This window comes from Aythya marila (genome assembly GCF_965140915.1).
Source record: "Aythya marila genome assembly, chromosome: 4".
Lineage (NCBI taxonomy): Eukaryota > Metazoa > Chordata > Aves > Anseriformes > Anatidae > Aythya > Aythya marila.
The window spans coordinates 34,691,742-34,711,530 of NC_139045.1; the positions used below are offsets into that span (position 1 = coordinate 34,691,742).

At 38.1% G+C, this 19,789-nt stretch overlaps 1 protein-coding gene across 6 annotated transcripts in view; it reads left to right on the forward strand.

Annotated features, from left to right (window-relative positions):
• Positions 1-19,789, forward strand: part of SLC10A7 (solute carrier family 10 member 7) — a 142,927-nt gene that overhangs the window by 44,790 nt on the left and 78,348 nt on the right. For 5 of the 6 annotated variants that reach the window (XR_014317373.1, XM_082758875.1, XM_082758876.1 and 2 more), the window contains one exon: positions 4,053-4,091. Coding sequence is in view for 5 of the 6 variants with exons in the window: in XM_082758875.1 (XP_082615001.1) it covers positions 4,053-4,091 (39 nt within the window). In the remaining variant the exon portion in view is untranslated. Of the gene's footprint in view, positions 1-4,052; positions 4,092-9,179; positions 9,534-19,789 lie in introns of those variants that run through there. The other variant, XM_082758879.1, reaches the window with a different exon arrangement.

A 19,789-nucleotide genomic window follows, 5' to 3' on the forward strand; every position in this document is an offset into this window, starting at 1 on the left:
CCTCTGGGGGACTGCTCAGCCCCTTGGCTATGGCTTTGCTTTTTTCTTTTGTCTGTTGATGTTGTTTTTTTTTTTTTTTAATAACTTCTGTAGCTGTGAAGACTGTCTTGGATCTTGTTGCTATCACTGTTACAGATCTTAGCAGTGTTTTCTGTATATATGTTCCAGCATAAGGTGGGAGATGAAGGGGTGAAGGTTTGCACTATTCTCAGGTATGGGAAGAAGAAAGTTTCATCCACATACTGCCAAGTAGGTTTCCTTCAGAGGTGGGCTAGTTCCTTCTCACTTGAAAGTGTTCCTGGCCAGCCGATCCTCCCTGGTAGTTCAGAGCAGCAAAAGAATTCCCTCAAGCTTAGTGCCATAATGAGTTGACTGAAATTGTACCTCTTTAATATTAAGTGAATTTGTTGTTTAGCGGCACTAAGGCTTACTATTTCAAACTCAAGTGGAGATGTCCATACTCTTCAGTACTAGTCCTGTTAAGAGTACTGACAGTGACTTTCAGTCTTTGTTGTCTGCGAGTTGATGTAAGTTTGAGTAAGTGGTCTGGTTATTGCCACTGCTGCTTTAGAACGCAGCCTAACCTTGCGCTTCGATACATGGCAATGCATTTACCTCTTGAAAGGATCTTACCATTATTTTAGAGAGAACTCTTCCCTCCCATTAATGGTAAGTGCAATGTATGGTTTGCAAACACCTGCAAATCTGAACTTGGAGTATTATAAGGACATCTAAATGTTTTCATGTTGTGCTGCTTCAATTAAGTTGACTGCAGATAGTTTGATATCTGTAATAGCACAAAAGGAGCAAACACTAAAAAAAGTTGTACAGTAATAATGACTAATAAATGTTTCAAACAGAAAATGAAGAGACTATCTGTATCGTGTGTCAGCACTAATGTTTGTTGGTACTGTGTCTCTGAGGATCTCAGAGTGCTTTTTAAGCAATGAATTAATTTTGACAATGCCCTGTGAGGTATGTAGGCAATACTATCCCTCTTGATGGAAGGAGCTTGGAAGCACAAAAGTGTTTAAATTCTACAGGGTCATGCTACTAGGTATGTTTAATTACAAACCGGAGCAGTTGATTCAGTTTACTATCAGTTTGCTTAACACTAAACCAGAATCACAAATACAAACCTCGTTTTTGTGGGTGTGAGAAAAATTACTTCTAAGTTTATTTTGCAGGAAAAAAGGTTTATAAAGAAAACTGCAAATATGGTAGCTGGCATGTGTAAGTCCTCACTCCCTGAGGTGAATCATCTGAGTGAATTTATAGCATAATTTGTAGTCTTCCTGATTTTTTTTTCCTCCTTTTGACTGTAGTGAGTGTTTAATCCTCTGCTATGGACAATTCCTGATGCTTTGGAGAAAGGGTGTTAAAAACTCCAAACAAATGTACCCCTGGACCAGTCATGAATTATGACTTTTGCATGTGACTGGCTAAATACCTCAAGCATAACGTGTCCTTAGTACTTGTTAAATGCTTGAGAAGAATAAAGCAGAAATTCTTCTGGTGAGTCGGGAAGGGAGGAAGTGAAGAAGTTGGTTTGTGGTCAAAATATATACCACCAGAACCATCTGCTGTCTCTTTGGTACCTTTCTGGGTACAGAATTTTTCCTGGCAGTAGAATTCCAGCATAAGGTAAGCTTAAAAAAAATAATCATGTCTGTAAATGACTGTCAGATCGGGAGTGGCCAGTAGTGTGGCTAACGATAGATGCACGGGGTCTTGCTGAGTGCATCGGTTCTTGCCAGCTACTGCTCTGTTCTTTGTGCATTGTAGAAGTGCCCGGAGAAAAGGTTCGGGGCTGCCAGAGTTGGTTCTTTTGTGTCAGGAGATGCGCTTTAGCAGAGCTAGCTTCTGATAGGGCTGGGTGCTTTTGAGACCTGGAGGTAAATTGAACGTGTTAGGGAGGGAATGGCTACTTTTTTTGATCCCTGTCCATAGAAAGGACTTGACCAATTTTCTTGAAGGAGACGAGGAGTACAATTCTTTGCAGTAGGTGGAAACGTGGCTGTTGCTCTGCACACAAAGTCTGTGTGGGGAGGTGGGGACCCTTGTGTTTCCTCCCAGCCTTCTGCTGCAGGAGTGGAGCCCAGATGCTTGTATCTTTCAGATCTAACAGCTGATTTACAAAGTTTTATACAGCAGAGAAGAGGTCCTGGAGTGTGTTTAAAAACAAAAGTCTTGATTCTCCTTCGTGGAGTCGGAAGCAGGATGTTACAAAAGGCAGCTTTCTGCATCTTTGTCTGCTCAAAGTGATCAAATGCAATCAGTCCGTGTAAAAGCATGGCATGGGGCCAACAAGTACCAAAGAGACCCCGTAAACCTTGGTTGTTTTTTTAACGTAGCAATAGTAGGAACTGCAAGAGGGATACATTAACGAAAGGTACCCGCAAGGACATCTCCTGAACTGGAGACGATCGTGTGCAGTGGGGTTGTGTGCGTGGGTGAAATGTGTCTCTCTTTTGCCACATAAAAAGTAAGTATCACATAAAAGTATCAGTTGTACAGCTTCAAATACAAGGTGAAAATCCTGGTTTAATTCACACTTGTTGAAGAACCATTTTAAGTAATACTCAGTCTTGCTTTCAGCTGTGATCTCTGGCAAGAGAAGCTGTTTGGACTTGTGCCTCTTTTTTATGTTCAAAAAAGGAATGCTGATGAGGAAGAGGTGTTAAAATATGTTACTGTAGTTTACAACTGTCAACTATAATGTTTTATTTAGCTGTATCTATTGAGATGCTCCCTCCGCAACACGGAGTGCCATATGCCATTGTCCCTGTTAGTAAGCAAGTCAGCGAAGGTTTCCCAGTCTGCATTTGTTTTTGTATTTGGGCCACTGAGGAGCTGCAGTCCAGTGCCATCTTTTATTGATAGGGCCAGCAGAGGAGGAATCTAATGAAATTATCAAAGCTTTGAATTAATTATGAACTTGAATAAGAAAGCTAAGCTCTCTAGAGCCAAGGATCTCATTACCCATTCATTTTCATTGCATACTCTTATGGAGCAGAAGGCAGGTTCAGCTACAGCTCCTACCCTGAATTTGGACTTTATTCAAACTTGCTAAACTCAATAGCATCCACTTGTTATTAATCTGTGACTGAAAGTGTCCAGGGTGATTAATTTGACTCTCCTCTAAATCTTCATGTAAATGGTAGGTCTCCCTCCTCCCTTGCCTCTTACCTTTGCTGTGTGGCTTTTCATCATCAGACTGGCGGCCATACAAGAGTTTCTGTTCTTTCTTGGTAATTGGGGGAAGCTTTTCAAGACTCAAGTTTTAACTTCCTGGAATTTATTGAGTTAATGTTAAGAACTAATACTACTACCTTACATTTCCTGGATATTTAGGTAAGCACAAAGGTTTCAAAAGTCATTATCAAAATTGTTTATTTTCCTTTTTAATAAGACCGTGGAGTAAAAAGTAATGATTAGACTTTTTGGCCTTAGAAATGTGGGATGTTTGTGGTGGTTGTTTTTGTTTGTTTGTGTTTTGTTTTTGTTATTCCTGTTTGGAATTTGTTGTTCAAACTACAGAAACTTCTGTAAATACTTTATTATGATACTTTATTGTGATGATCAATTAGCTTGTTTACCAAATTAATATTCCATTTTAAAAATTGTTGAAAGTCTGCAAAAATGTAGTGTTTTTGTTAAATCAGATTTTATATATGCATATATATTTATTTTTTTTTAATAGGTCAATGTGCAAAAATATTCTGAGCAAATTAGAACAAAATCAGTGAGATTAAACTTCTGTGTGATATTCCTAGTTTTTGTGGATATTCCTCATAAGTTTACCGGCAAGGATTTTCTTCTCCTGCTTTTGTCTGTTTCAGCACATTATTTATGAATGCATAGACCAGAACCTATCAGTCTTCATAAGTTACAGGCCACTGGCAATATTTTAAGCAGTGGCTAACTGCCTAATGGTCTCTGTGTATGTGTTCATTTGGAGAATCTAATAGCTTGTTGGGTGGGGGAATAACGTTTTATTCTTGTGCTGTAGTTATTTTACCATTGGTGATATTTACTTTTTCTCTCTTCAGGCAGCTGCTATATTTAATTCTGCTTTTGGAAGTTTTTTGGTGAGTAATGCCGTATTTATAAGCGCTTTAATAATCTTATTTAAAACAATGCCATTGGTGTGTTTGTGTTTTTCACCTTCGTGCTGACGGAATTGTGCTATTCCTGTGGCAGAAATCTGAATTGTCTTTCAATTTATTTCACCGTGTCATTAAATACAGATATTACAGTTTCTTTTTGTTAAACTCTTGAGAAAAGTGCTGAATAAATTGCCTCTAATCATGGTAAATTAATAACGTGTAAACACATCTTAATTTTCTCTTTAATGGGTTAACAGAATCTATTATTATGCAGATGTTTCAGACATGGGCATCAATATATTGATTTTTCTAATAAGGCCCATCAAATACTCATTATTTTCTATCAGGAGGCCGTGGATTTTGAAAAGAAAACATGACCCAGCTGATCAGAGAGTAGATGCTAATTTACTCAGTGACATGTCATTTGTTTAGCATATTTCACTGTCAGTGAAGCCACTCCGTGTCTCTGAGGAGCACACTAAAATAGCTAGATATGGGAAAGCAATCAATCCCGCTGGAAATACAGCTGTTTCTGTGAAAAGCTAAAACAGTATTTGTGGGCCTGATGGTCTGCCAAGATTCAGATGGCATGCTGTTAAGAGCACTAAATAGGTATATTTATGAAGAAAAGAAGAATAGATTTATTTTATTGTTAGGGAGACATTAAGGATTAAATACTAATTATTTTATATGTAGGCAAGCTACTGTGACTGATTTACTTGAGCAGCTAATAATTGAATTTGCTCATATTTACTAAAATCTGTGCACATTTAAAAGTGTGCATTTGTGATTCCAATTTTGTGTCTCTAGAAAGAGAATGATGACATATAAAATAAATGAATGACAACACAGTTCAGATTAGGAAATTAAAACGAAAACTGCAGGTGCAAAACAACTCACTTCATGTGTATTTTTATTAGGAAGAGCTGGAGTTGGGAAGTTTAGGTGTGTAAAGATATACCACCAAGAGAGTAAGGTGCCTGGCATTGTGAAGTTGTGCACTGTACTGCTGTGTGGTTAGTTTTTTTTTGTTTGGTTGTTGTTGGTTTTTTTGTTTTTTTGTTTTTTTTTTTTTGTTTGTTTGTTTGTTTGTTTTTAGGGAATAGTTTAAAATTAGGAGGATAGAAATCCGTTCTGTGGGCATGGATGGCCATTCACGTTTTCGAAGTATCAGTCCCCAAATACTTGTTCCTTTTTGTCTCCTATTGTGTCCTCTGGAAGAAAGTGCTTTCTGCCTCCGATTGCAGAATCCCAGTTTTAATGTGACTTTCAAGTCTTTGTGTGTGCCTGGCATTTTGTCTTGTTGCTTGGCACGAGCTCCGGTTTCTCTGCTGTCCCTAGCTTTCAGTTCAGGAGGTTTCCTGGAATACCCAAAGGCTTCAGTTCAGCTGTCATTAGGAGAATGGCTTTTGACTTCAAATAAGAATTTAGGCCCCAGAGCATCTGACTGCAATGATGGATCCTAGTAAAGCAACATATACATATTTTAATTTCTATTACCTGTTTGTAACTCTTTGAAGAAATGTCAGTTAAAGAAGCTGGGGTAGTTTGTGGATTCATGCAATATTCCTGATTTTCATCTTTGTTCTGTGAATTGATCACTGGAGAGATCCATGTATTTCTTGATATATAACACATATATTTCAAAATGTGCATATATTTTATATTTTACTGGCTTTGGATAAATAGTTTTTTAAAATCTTGGAGTAGCATTGTTGTGGACCTTATTTAAATAAATTAAGCCATAGTACCAGCTATTTTTCTCCATTTACTGATTTTTAAAATAAAATTAAAGAAAGTGGCCACTATTAAGTCAGAAATATATACAAACATTTAGACAGTTACTATGGTATCCTAATTTGAAAGCATGATTATGTAGGATGATACGTATATAGGACAGAAAACAAATCACAGATATATTTACTTAAAGCTTTCCTGTGACAAACTTCTCCATTTATGATAATGATAGGATGAAATGTGACTGAAAATGCAGGAGCGATAGGTAGTAGGACAGGGACTGTAGCAAGTTGCCAGAGTTGCGTACAATTTTTACAGTGCTGTAGTCTACATGGCCTTTAACTGAGTGGTCCTGAATGTTCACTAGATCTGATCAATTACTTCTTCTGTAAGCTTTTCATAAACAACCTGAGGAGCATCAAACATATATCAGCTCATTTGAAGTCAAAGCACTTCTGTAAAATATGAAAATAAGTGGCGTATTACTGAGAAAATGGTAGAAGTTTCAGGCAGTATTTTTGGAAATCCATCAGTTTGTATCACTGTCTAGCTTAGAGGCTCAGCTGGCTATAGGTGGAGATCCTACTTCATATATTTTTGCTTCGTAATGAATGTAAATTGTATTTGCACTTTTCTTATTAGTGTCTGATATGTTGTCTGTGCATAGGCTTATATGCATTAAAGTATTTTTGTGACCATAGCCATATACATGTCCTAGAGCTAGTTTGAGAGGATCTGACTATTGACAAGGTTGCATTTTTCCTTCCTTTCCCAATCTTGCAAGCTGAATCACATGAGCAGGTTGCTGCACTTGCATGTAGCCCTGACAAAGCCAGGAGGACAGTACGTTGCTGTCTGTTCTTAGGCTGTGCCCAGTGGGGCCAGGGCCTGTGTGTGATAGTGTAAAGCAAACTGATTGAAAAGGGCAGAAAGATGTGCTATGCTTTCTTCTTCTTCTTCTTCTTTTTTTTTTTTTTTTCCTGGTAAATGGTCCCTGAGAAGTTAAACAAGTTAAATGAAAATAAAGCGTGGAACAAAATGTCTGCAGGAAAAGTCTCAGCTTAATGTTAGTGGTACTGAGATGAGCTCATTTGGATGTAAAAGAACACGTTGTGATGTGCAAACTGTTCTGCCACCAAATATGTCTTGATGGGCTCAATATTCTTAGATTAAGTACTCAGAGGTGTTTTCACTGGTAAGGAGATTTAAAATAAACTACCAAACAACTGCAAAGTAATTCCTCTTAAACTCCTCTGAAACCTATATTCCTGTAAATATGCTGGCAAAAGAATGCATGGAAGGAGATTGTACATATTTACACTTAATTTAATAATGTCCCAGGTCTAATTAAAACACAGGATTTTAAAGAACTAATTGTTACAGAAAAGTGTTTTTATATAGCTAGACTGGTAATAACTAACGATAGATGAATTCAATTTACATAAATTTCAGCCAAGAGAATATTTAAAATCATACCACAGAGGATTGCTTTGAGTTGGGTAGTTAATATCATTATCTCCTTCTCTCACTTAAGCAGTTTGGTTTATAATAATTGTGGAACTTAATAAGTGATTTCAGTTTTTCCTCTTAATGGGGTTTTAATAAAATCTGATAGCGTTTTACTAATACTGGGTGGTTTGTTATCAGTAAGGGTGCTTCTGTAAAGCATGCAAAAGCATGGCAGGGTCTGCTGAGTTGAAAAGCACTGAGGTAGCTGCTTCCACTTCCAAGCGAGGATACATTTACACCTAAAGATGGACTGGGATATTCAGTATGAGTTTGCTGAAATTCTTACTACTGTATGTGTTACCACAATTCTAAGCATGTATATTCTGCTTCTAGAACTTGTGCTGCCACAGAAAAATAATGCTGGTTAAAGTCCAAAGCACAGAGCAATGTTGCAAAACATGTTGTGCCAGTGATCGTTCCGCTTTGTTTACCAGGATGTCTCAGCTTCTTTAGCTTTAAGTTCAGCAAGGCACAGCCTGTCACAGAGGCTGTTCTTGCACTGAAGTGGAGCTGCATGCTCAGTTTGAGAGCTAAACTCAATTCAATGGGATATATGCCATCTGCATGGGAGAAGGAGAGGGCTGAAAACCTTGAAGACGATGTCTTCATGAAATGTTCTGCAGTGCTAGACTAGAAAATCTATTGTTTTACGTCTTTCTGTGTCTCATTTATCTACTTTCTACTTGAGATAGTGGGTTAGAAACTCATAACAATATCCAGCTTGTGATTTGAGTGAATGTTCTCATTCTTTGGCACCTTGGGATTATGAACATTGTGTATGAAAAGACCAACCATCAACTTCATCTTAAACAAAGAACTGTAACCAAAATCTGAAGGTCTGTGGTGCCAGGAAATCAAGTAGAGAAGAGGGGATTCAGAGGGCTCTGATGTGGCTTCACTCGTGGAAAAAATAGAGCTAAGGGCACCCAAAAATGAAAGAATGAGTGAATGTTGGTTGAGACTTCTTATGATGCTGTTGTGAATTAGCTTTGCTTTCTGTATTGAAACCTCGGCAGTACCGTAAGTTCATTGTCCAGTATACATAAAAGTCAGCCTGAAGAAAGGAACCCATTCCAGGTGTGCTTCATTTCATTAATCTCCTTTGTCCAAATTAAATGTGTATGCACGTATGGCTTTCTTTTTTTATCTGACATCTTTCGAAGTAGACAGAGCTGGTTCAAAATGGTCATATTGTTCAAAAAACTCAAATATTTCATTTTTGGAGCAGTCATTTGGCTAATTGAACCAAAGTTAGTGTTTTTATTTACATTGTTTTCCAAATGAGAGCTAAATCTGGAAGGGAGTATGGAAGTTAGCTTCTCACACATACACAAAGCCTAGTCGGTTAATGAAAATGTATGGAATTCTTATCTACTCTGTTTTAGCAGGCATAATGATTTACACAGCCTGACAGCACTAGTGCAGCAAGTAAATGCATTAGTCATAGTGTCCATTTTTCTTGCAAATTTGTGACACAGATTTAATTATGGGAATGACCAGCAAGTTACAAATCTAATTTTGGTAGGCTGAGCCAACTTTTTTTATTTTAATAACAATGGATTTTTTAGCAATGATTTCATTACTATTTAAAGAAATCCACCCATATGGAAATAACCAATTGGCTGAATTTATTTACTTTATTTTACGTTAATGGACATTGAATGGTTTAGTTTTGGTTTTGTTTTTTAATATTTTTTCATCTTAGTTACTTCTGGGATAAATAATCTTACCTGGCTTAATGATTTCTGTCATGAACATTGTAAATATTTTTCTAAAATCAGGTAAATGTATACCCTTTGTTCCCTTTTACTTGTGTCTTTGCAGTATGAGAAGGAGGCAGAGCAGTCTTCTGGGATTCCCTTCTTAGTGTGCTAGCTGTTTACAAGAAAACCTTGCCAAGGAGCTCTGTTCACAACAGGTGCTGAATTCTAGGTTCAGTTGAGTTTAATTGCGAAGTGGAGCTGCGTTATGTTGTGCCACCGCCCTTTCGGAAGTTGTCTCCTAGTTGTCTCCTCTTCCTCTGTGAAATGGTGCAGTGGAGCTGCTGGTCTGAATTCTCAAAAATCCCAAGCAAGTTCTCCCTGTTAATCAGCCACTTGGGAAGCCACCTCAGCCTTGAAGGATGGGTTTTTGCATGAGTGGAAGGAGATGGCAGATCTCAGCAGCAGTGAGTTGTTGGGCCAGGTATTCTGTACCAGGCAGGGAGAGTTTGGATTCCATGGAATTTAAATTGTCTTGGGAGCCACTTATGTTGTCTTACTGTAACTTTCTCTTGTTATTTAGCATCCTCATTTGGATTTCTGCTAGCTTGATCTGAAATCTCTCTGTAAATTTGGACATCATCAGCTCTTTCCAGGCCTACCAAGTAGTATTTTAAAACATGTAGGTCTTGACTCTTATTGTGTACTTGTTTTTTCAGTGTACAGCGTGTTTAGTTTAATCCTTAAGCTTGAGTTAGCATATACTACTTCTGATACAAGCAAGGCAGAGTAACAAATCTTGCTGTGATAGAGACCTGTTAACTGGTTAGTGTGGGCTTAAGGGCCCTGGATGCACATGACTATTGTGAGGGATGGCTAGCCAAGTGCACTGGTCCCAGTATACGCTCGCTCTCTCTCTCTCTCGCTCTCGCTCTCCAAAAGCAGGGCTGACAGAATGGGCGTCAGAAACAGACACAAAACTGTTTAGCAAAAAAAATAAATAAAAATCTTCTATGAGCAGTGCTGATCTCCTTTAAAATAAAAAAGTAAATATAAAGATATGGTGGTCAGAAAGTTAAGAAGAAGCAAATTAGATCCTACTGCCAAGGGACTGAGAGAAATGTAGAGGAATAACTGGAAATCTGAGTATTAATGTCTAGGTGATGTGTGGTGTGTTTGACAGTCTATTTGAAAAGACCAATGAAGTCAGTAGGGATTTACACAGCTGGCTGGCACAGACTATCTGAGAACCAGTTCAAAAACAACAGCCCTGCCTTTGGTTATCTTTGAAAAGTCCTGGAGAGGAGGGGCAGGTAACAGTAACCAGGAGGAAAGAAAATGTACTATTAAGCCTTCAAAAAAAAAAAAAAAAAAAGTATCTTCTAGAAGACCAATGATTAGTCCCTGTTATTTTTTTCAATGGCTAAAAGGAAAATGCATTGAAATCTACATAGTAAGAAAAAATGAATCTATTAGCCATCAACTGTTTATAAATGGCGTGGGCTGTAGCTAGTCTTAGCGCTTTCATAGTTTTCCCATTAGCTTTTGGTACTGAACATTTAATTAATTCATCTCTGTTCGTCTTAAGGGACTCAAGCATCCAGTTCTTCCAAAAAAGGGTTATTTAAAGGTAGCAAGAATTAAATATCTCTCTTTGCATTCTCTTTGCAGCCCAAAAGTAATTAACCACCATCTTTTGAAAGATAAACAGATTTGTGCATTCCATTTTTTCTCCCTTTTCACGATAAATAACAGTGGGCAGGATTTTTTTCTTGCACCTACTTTTTTGGTCATTATCACCATCTAGTGCTCTACCTTGGCGTGGAACTTAGTGACTGGTTTTGAGACAGCATGTTGATTCCCTGTCATGTTATTTCCCCTTCCCCCCCACAAAAAAAATAAAAAAAATAAAAATCTTTGCCAGTTTTATAGATAAACAGGCTCTCAGGGAAAGAAGTAGCTGAGGATATTTGTGTAGTAACATTTCCTGAGTTAGTAAAACAAGCAGTAAAAGTGGAAGTTGCTGGAGAAATTTCAGAGGCAGACCTCAGGCTGCTAGTTGTAAATCAGAAAGATAACAGGAGAGTTCAGGCTGCTTTATTCTTCCAGTCCAGTTGTCATTTATGAATTGCAAAGTAAAGGGTGTGAAGTTTCAGGAGCTAAAACCGAGCATTCAAAGTACCTTAAATTTTATGATCTGGCATATTTCTTCTGATCACATAGTGCATTGAAACTAGAGATGAAAGTGCCCTCGGACTGACTATGGTGCAATTTTCTCTCTTGTTAATGGAAATTGAATACTGGAAACATAAAAAGCTTGATTCCATTTTAAATGAATGCTAATGAATAACAGTCATGAGAATATGCATCTTTGGTAACTATCATTTGGGGAACATCTGGAGGAGGAGACGTATGTGTTTAATATTGTTATATAATCAGGCGATTTGTTGGATTAGTATGGAAATCACGTCTGTGCCTATACACAGTTCTAGCATAAAATCAGTTTGTTGTCTAAGATTACTTTTGTCATAATTTGTAGAATTCATCATTATCCTCTTCAGAGTAAAAATGCACCATTTTTGTCAAAAGAATGTGTCGGGATTTTTTTTTTCTGGTTCCGCTTGCTTTTCCTTAGTGCCCAGGATTTGATAAAATGATTGCACTGGGGTGGAGTTTTGTGCCGGTCATCACGTTGAAAAGGTCCTGATACTAGTTTGTGATCATTCTTGGCTTTTGTTTTTTTTTTAGGATTTCCTGTCTTTCTACTCCAAGAGAAAGAAAATAAAACGAGCAGGAAGAAATATCAGTAGTTCTGTTACAAATTTAAGATCAAGATGTTCAATGTTATTTAGGTCACTGAAGTTTTTATCATGGGATGATGTCATTCATATTACCTATTCAAAGCTAGTTTAAAAAATATATATATTTCATTGATAAGCTGCCCCGTGAAGTTTCCAAGAAATATTTGGAGAACTATTTGTATGCTTTGTTTAAAAAGGTGAAAATTTACACAAAAATTTAAACAGTTTATTTGCAAAATAAGATTTAAACTTCTTGCAAGTAATTGGTTGTACCTCTGGGAAACAGATGTTTGAATTTATTGGTTCTTTACCTTAGGCTGGTGCATGAAGGAGAAATTGAGAAAGGAGACTGTCTGAAGGACAATTTGCTTTTTATTTGGCTCTTTATGTAGCATCGTTTAGTACTAGAAGAAGCAAAACTTCATTCCTCCAGGGCTGTGGTTGTCTACAAGCATGTAGTCATTTGGCCTGATTGAAGGGTAAATGTTCCCTGCAGAAAGATTTGGAAATGCACAAAATATATAATTTCCCTCCTCCTTTTTAAAAAATTCATCAAAAGGAAATGAAATTTTTTTTGGTTTCTACTGTTAATGTGCTCCCCAGAAATTTTGGCTTCTGATTGAAAAGGAGCAATGATCCTTCCTTTGTCCTGCAGCTGTTAGCCTCTTGCACAAGAAGAGTGTCTGCATTGGGGCAGCAGGGATGGGTAGAGAGGAATCCCCCCTTAATTTGGAACAGGAGTATTTAAATGCCTGTCTTTTGCTACTTCACCAGCATGAACTGATAACACTGCATGGAGGACTTATTTCTTGCATCTGTTTTTGTTCTAAAATAGTGTTATTTTGTAGAATCATCTACATGGATGCAGTAATCAGTAATGGAGCATGGAGCTCTTTCTCCTTCTGTATCCACCAAATGTGTATTCAGCAGCTGGCAACAGCTGAATCCTAGAAAGCAGTATGCCTGTTTCATGACATCCTCTGGAAGTGCTGGAGGCTAAGTCAAAAGCTTTCACAAAATTTTAAGCAAGGGAGGCATGGTTATCATAAAGCTGTAACATCCTTTGGAAATTTGTGTTTGTTTATTATTTATTACCGACCTTTTAAAAAAAGCAGTTTGGGGAAACCATTGTGACCCTTTAGTATGAGACAGCAGTTGTTCATGAATTTTTTTGAATGGCTGTTCTCATGTTGTGGAGAGGCCTCTTTCATTATTATTTATACTTAAGCTCTTTCAAACATTCAAAGCAACCTACAGCTTTCATCCTTAATGGTACAGATTTGGGAATGACAGTTATTGTGAAAGAGGGGGAGAAATATTTTTATTGAAGGTCTGTCATTACCTGGCTTCTTTTAACAATGTTCTGTCAGTAGAATTATTTTTTCATTTTGACTTAAAAAAAAAAAAAAAAAAAAAAAAAAAAAAGCAGGGGGAGGGTACGTACTGTCCTGGAGATTGCTCCTTCACCTCCCTTGAGACTTAGGTCTGCTCATAGAGTTTATCACCTTTCTGGGATGAGACGTGAGCAAATTTGGCTCCTTTCCACCTCATAGCATCTTCAGACTTTATTCTAATTCTCCACCCACCCACCCTCTGTTTACTTTCCTGTAATGGTAAGTTGTTCATTTGTTAAAAAGATTGTTCCACAAAATTCCTTTTCTATAAAATTTTCTGAAGGTACCATCTTGGTCAAAGGGAAAGGACAGGCTAGATGATCATCTGACTTGATCGTCTGAAACTTGAGTAAGTCATATAAAACAGGCTTGCACTGAAAGAAGTGTGTGAGCTCTGACAGTGTTAAGCATGTGAAAATTTGCCATTTTTTACTTCCCATAAAAACAATAGTTTCTTTTCACTTGTATCCAAATGCGGTGACCACCCCATGTCAAATAGGAATTTTTGTATGTTAATATATGAAGATGGGATCTTGTTTCTGTTTTTATGAACTGTGCTGTGTACTATCTTTCGTTTCCCAACCAATGTCTTGAAAGCTCAGCAATGAACTCTTCCACTGAATACCTGTTTTCTGCTTGTATTTATCTTGACTGAGACCATGCATCTGTGTTTGACTGGGAACAGCTTTTACGCCCAACATAAACCCACTAGATGAATGCTGCATGTCATTTCACCCCCTCTGTATCCTCTTCATGTATCACTTTGCACTGTGACGTGCCACAGGTGCTGGTGTTGATGCCTACCTGAGTGGAAAAGTCACTCTAACTTCTTCTTCCCCGGGCATTTAAGGCGTGTGCTAATGCCCTGAAAATGCACACCTGGTCATGCCTCACTGCTTAATTGTGATGTGGTTAATATCCCACATTTTTAGTGCTGTCTAGAAAGTGAACGTTAACTATTCAAAAGAGAAATATATTACGTAGGATTAGATAACATGAATAATGTGAAAGCCAGTTTTCCTTTTTTTAATCCTACCTTTTAATAAAATAGAACGTCAAATATATGAGCATGTCTTTCAAGAAATGATCAAAAAACCTGAAAAGTTTCATATCCTTTTTAAAGTCAAATAATTATCCCCCATCATATAATTTTTTGTTAGATGGACAGTACAAAGATGAAAGAAGATTTTAAAGATAACATTGCACTTCACAGCCAACTGAAGCAGGTGTTAGAAATGCAGATGAAGTGTACTGACTAAAGGCTATATAAATTTGAAGTGAAAATGCCACTGGTCTGCTTGCAGTGCCCTGCACATATGAAGTTGCAGATAGTTAAATTATTAATCTTATTGTGTGAAACAGTGCAGCAGTTAGGGAGAAGGTCCTTGTGCATTTAAGATTTTTTTCCCTTGTAATTCCTTTAAAGGTACATGTTGAGCAGCTAACAGAATTTGCTTTGCTGTATAAGCTTCCCCATGGAAAGGGGTTATGTAATGGAGCTAGGTATATTTGCAATGTTAGTTTATTTGCCAATTAGGTGTTTTACAGGAACATACAATGCAAGCACACATTTGTGGGTTAGGACAATTTGTGTGAGTGAAGGGGAAGACAACGTTAGTAGTGTTGCTGTACAAATCTGCAGACACTGGGTAATTTAATTTCACTTGATTCTTTAGAACACTTCTGTGAAAGTGGTGTAAGGTGCTCATTTACAGGTCGTTCTTTACTGCACCTCCCAGGCTTTGTGTGGATGGTATTGCTCACCATACAGGTGCCTTATTGGTGTAAAGCTTGTTAGGGTTGTGGTAGGATGGCACTGGGAGAGGGGTGAGGGTTTTTTCTTCTAGTAACTCAGTGACCTGCTAATAAACTGTACTAGCCTGTGAATTTAATTTTGTCATGACTTATCAGGTGCCTGGAGCTAGTAATCAATCTGTAGGAGATCTAATTCTCAGTAAGTAGAATTGGAAGTGGATTGAGAGATTTGAACTCCGAAAGAGGTACAGGGCTGAGGCCCTTGCTTAGCATAAGGGACAGTCCATTTTCTGCTCACCTGTGACCATCACAGGAGAAGAGAGAGGTAGGAGCTCAGCAACAGCCTGGGGAGCGTCTGACCATCGAGAGAGACGATAACAGGGGCATAGAGCAGGTCTCCATCACTTTGAATGACTACAAGAAATGGACAACTTTTGCAGTATTTTTGTTAGTAGGTAGTTCCTGCTTTTTTTAAGACAATATTGTTTTGTCCATCAGCTCGCAGGGTGTGATAGTTGCTTTGGCAGCAGTTCTGCTCGGACTGGAAGAGCTGCTCTGTAAGTCTGTAAATATCCTGCCTATGGCTGAGAAAACTTGGTTGTAAAGGGTGGAATGCATCCAAGTGTCTGTCTAATGCTTCCTTCTAGGTAGACAGCATCCAGCTGGCAAACCAATCATTTGAAGTTTGAAAAGGCTATAAATGTTTATAGATGTCTTGTATTTATCTGCTTTTTCCGTAAGAGCAATGAATATGTCCCAGATGTTCAGTCATTCTCACTACCTGTTCAGTCTAACCACAGGCACCTGGACTAAACTCTGTTTTCTCTACAGTTTCTGTGAACTGGTGTGTAGAGATGCACGCTTTTGTTCCTTCAGAGGCAGTCATTGTATCTTTTGCTGTGCTGCAGAATTGGGTTCCCTATAGTGAGGGCGAAATTATATCAAGTCCTGTGAAGTCCCCAGAAAGACAACTGGGTGCTTTCATAATCCAGATAATGCACTATAATGAAGTAGTCATGAAAGTAATGATGCTTACTTTATTCTGGTGTTAATTCGTATGTAGTGCTTCAGTAAGATTTTTCTGGTCAGTAAGTCTGAGGACCAGCTTCCGTCCATCTTTCATTCTTAGTTTGCAGGCCAATTAAAGCAGAGATAAAAGTGTATTGATAATTCGTTTTATAGACTGTGGTGTCCCCAACAAAGAAATTCTGTGTAAAATGCATTTGTTACTATTGCTAAGAGCATCACTGTAACACAAGTAGCTTGCAAAATAATAACGTGTAGATGAAGCTTAATACTTAGAGTATGGCTGTATTGCATAGTTTACTCAGTCAATTAAAATGCAAGTATGGTTTTACTGCTTTTTTTTTTTTTTTCTTTTTTTGGTCCCTTCCTAATTGCAGTGTGGGCTTGCCAGCAAAACTGTCCTGTGTGCCTTAGGTCCTAGTTGTTTTGTCTTCCAGTTCCAAAATATAACCAATTGGTTTATGTATTCAAGTCAGAAAACTAAAACACAATTCCATCATTACTTTCTCAATTTGCTTACCCTAAAGCAAACAGTTAATGGGGGGCTGATGCTGCCCTCATTCACAAAGGTCTGTCAAAATGGGATACATCACTCCAAAGCCATTTGGAAAAATAGATCATCAGAGTCCTACCACCACAAGCTGTGACATAATTATTGCATCATAAATGCTTGCAAAGCATTTGTTGGTTCTTTTTTATTTTATTTTTTTTTCAATCTGATCTCTTTTAACTGTCAGAATTAAAATTGTTCTGGCAATTCAGACAACAGCCCAGCTCCCGTGGCAGCTGAGCTTGTATTGAGAACATCTCAAGCTCAGTGTTAGCTGTTGCAATTGTTATAAAGGCCCTTAAACCCCTCTACAGCCTCTTCCAAACAATTGCCATGCTTTCTTTTAGGGGCAGAAAAGGCCATCATTGATAGGGGATAAACCCGCTACTGCCTTAACATTTTACAAATGCAGTTCAAGCACCTTAAATTAGGGTGATAAAGATGAAGTCACTGTCTTTGCCCATAGGTTTCACAGGTAAATGTTAGGGTGTATACACCTGGTGCATAGATTTCTAATAGTCCTGTCAGAGGAAGGAGGAGTTTCTTCCTCTTTGGAGAGTGAGCAAGAGGCAGATCCATCAGCCATCAGAGTTCAGTTGAGCACCAATGTGTCCAAGCAGTTTAAAAGAGGTTTGTGACAGAAAAGGGTTTGGGGACAGGAGGGACCTGGAGCACGGTAGGTCTAAGCTACAATGATATATTGGAGGAGCAGGGTTGGCAGGTCTCTGGGGAGTGCTTGGATTGCGGTGGCTTCGGCGCAGAAGGACGAGCAGCAAGGTCTGGGTCAGGCCGTGGGGTTACCCTGAGGCATCCCCTATCTGGCAGCTCCTGTTCCAGGAAGGGGCACACACACCGCAGCCGTCCCAGCCTTCCCTCAGCGTGACTGCCACGCATCCTCTGCCTGTCTGTTGTTCTCCCTCCTGTGGCTCCTCCTTGTCGTCAGAAACGCAGAGGCCTCGGTCAAGTGATCAGTGGAGAGCCAACACTAACACGGCACGCTTAATCTGAGACAGGAACATAGCTCTTCAGGGTGCTGACTTCAAGTAGAAGCTGCTATGGTGATAAACTTTGGAATTAGATTTTCCAGACTGATTCTCTTACGAATATCCCAATAGAAAAATAATTGCTCTATGAAATTATATGATCAAGTTCTTGAACTGAATTCATAGGGAGTTCGGTTTTTATAGATAATCAGGCAGTAATCTTGTAAAGCCTTCGGACACTATTCTTCAGGTTTTACAGGGATTATTTTAAAATCATGGTGAAAACCTAGCCAGCAGAAGGACTAAGATGCTGAGGCATGCCTTGTGCTGTTAAGGTTCTTTTTCTTATCACTTAAAAATTCATTGATTGAAATGCTTTTTTTTTTTTTTTTTTTTTTAATGGAGATTTAGCAAGTGAAATATTGTGACGTACTTCCTGCATTTTTAAGTACTTCATTAGCATATCTAGTGCCCCAGCTTTGCAATAAGAGTATCAGTCCTTGTGCCATGCAGGAGCTGCAATACAGATTGAATTGGGTATGTCTGGCACAGTTGAGGGTATTTGTGAGTGTATTAGAAGTGTGTGGACAGAATTTTTTGTTGTTGTTGTTGTTGTTGTTGTTTGTTTGTTTTCCTGCAAAACCTCTTGTAAGAATTAGGGCTTGCTTGTAAAAAGGAAGGTTTTTCTTACCTAATTGTTTTGAACTCTGAGCGTACTTCTATCCTAGAACAGAAGTATGAAAAATGGTTCTGGTAAATTAGAACACAGGAACTCCTGTTCCAGCATGAATGTGTCCATACCTGGAGCTGCCCTGGATTAGCTACTGCACAAAAGCCTGAATTCAGTCTGTGTTACACAAACAGCACAAGGATCTCAAGAGGATATCTGCTTTCTGTGCTTCCTATTGGCAAGTGCAAAAGGAGATTTTTCACCGAGGTCTAGTACTTGTGCACACAACTGGCTGGTTTACATACAGAGCTATGAGATTTGCATTTAAAAGTATAAATATATGAGTCAAACATGCAGTTGTATTTGTTTAGGCCATAATCCCATACGCCATCTGTGCTTACAGTAACATCTTACATAGACAGCACTACCGTCAGCTGGCTGGATTGCTGACTTTTCATCCTGCTTTATAATGCATTGAACACCGGTGTACATGCTTGAGTGATAGAGATGGGGAGAGAAAAAACCTTTTCAGTGTAATTCTTATGACAGTATCTTTTTAGAAGCTGATTTTTTTTTGTTGTTGTTAGAAATACTCAGAGGTTTTATTGTGTAAATTACAGAAAAAAACACATTTCTGAAGTCCTTAAGAAAGAGCCATTCTTTTCCTCTGCATCATGATAAATGTAGCAATTGTGTGTGTATACAAGAATAGATCATATTGAACATCCCCTGAGCTCCGTTTGCAGACAAGTCCTATCTCCACCATGACAAAATTCCCATAAGAGTTTAAATTATTAATGCCCTGGAATCTGCGGGGTTCAGCAGATATGTTCAGTGTTATTGATGGCAAACTTTATCCCTTTATTTCTAAGACACATAATGAAATAGGGAGTCCCTCAAATAACTGCATTTCGTGTTTAGGCTAATTTTGTAGAGGCCAGTGGGCTTTGCCTTAATGCGTGTAAATACAATTTTTCTCTTTTACAGCAGATTACATGGTAGATGGGAATGAGACTGATTTGGCACTAATTTATGAATCCTTCTAGCATCCTCTGTGTGCTGTACCCTGTGCGGGCGAGATGCTCTAATTACGCTTACTCTATATAATGAGAGCTTTTAATGACAATTACTGATTGTAGTTACGGATGTTTAGGGACCATTTTTTCTAGCTTAAGATGATGTATTGACTTTCACAAGAGAAGACTTTTATTTTCACTTTATGCAATATCTCTTCTTTCTCCCCCCAGCATTCACAGCTGATAGGCTGACTGGTGAAACTGTTAAAGTATAGCCACAGAGAATTATTGTTCGGTTAATTTAACTTCTGGAGGCATCATTTTTTCACTGTTTTTTATTTCTGAATTCTAATCTGCACATTCCCATGTTCTTTTTCATAGCAATATAATATTTAGAGCGATGTTATACAAGTTACATTTGTTTCATATAACAAGATAAAGCTCAACTTCACACTGAGTATGTCACTGCCATGTTAACCAAAAATATTTACAAAAGCTTCATTTTGCTCTTAACGTACTGGTATAAATGACAATTTAAT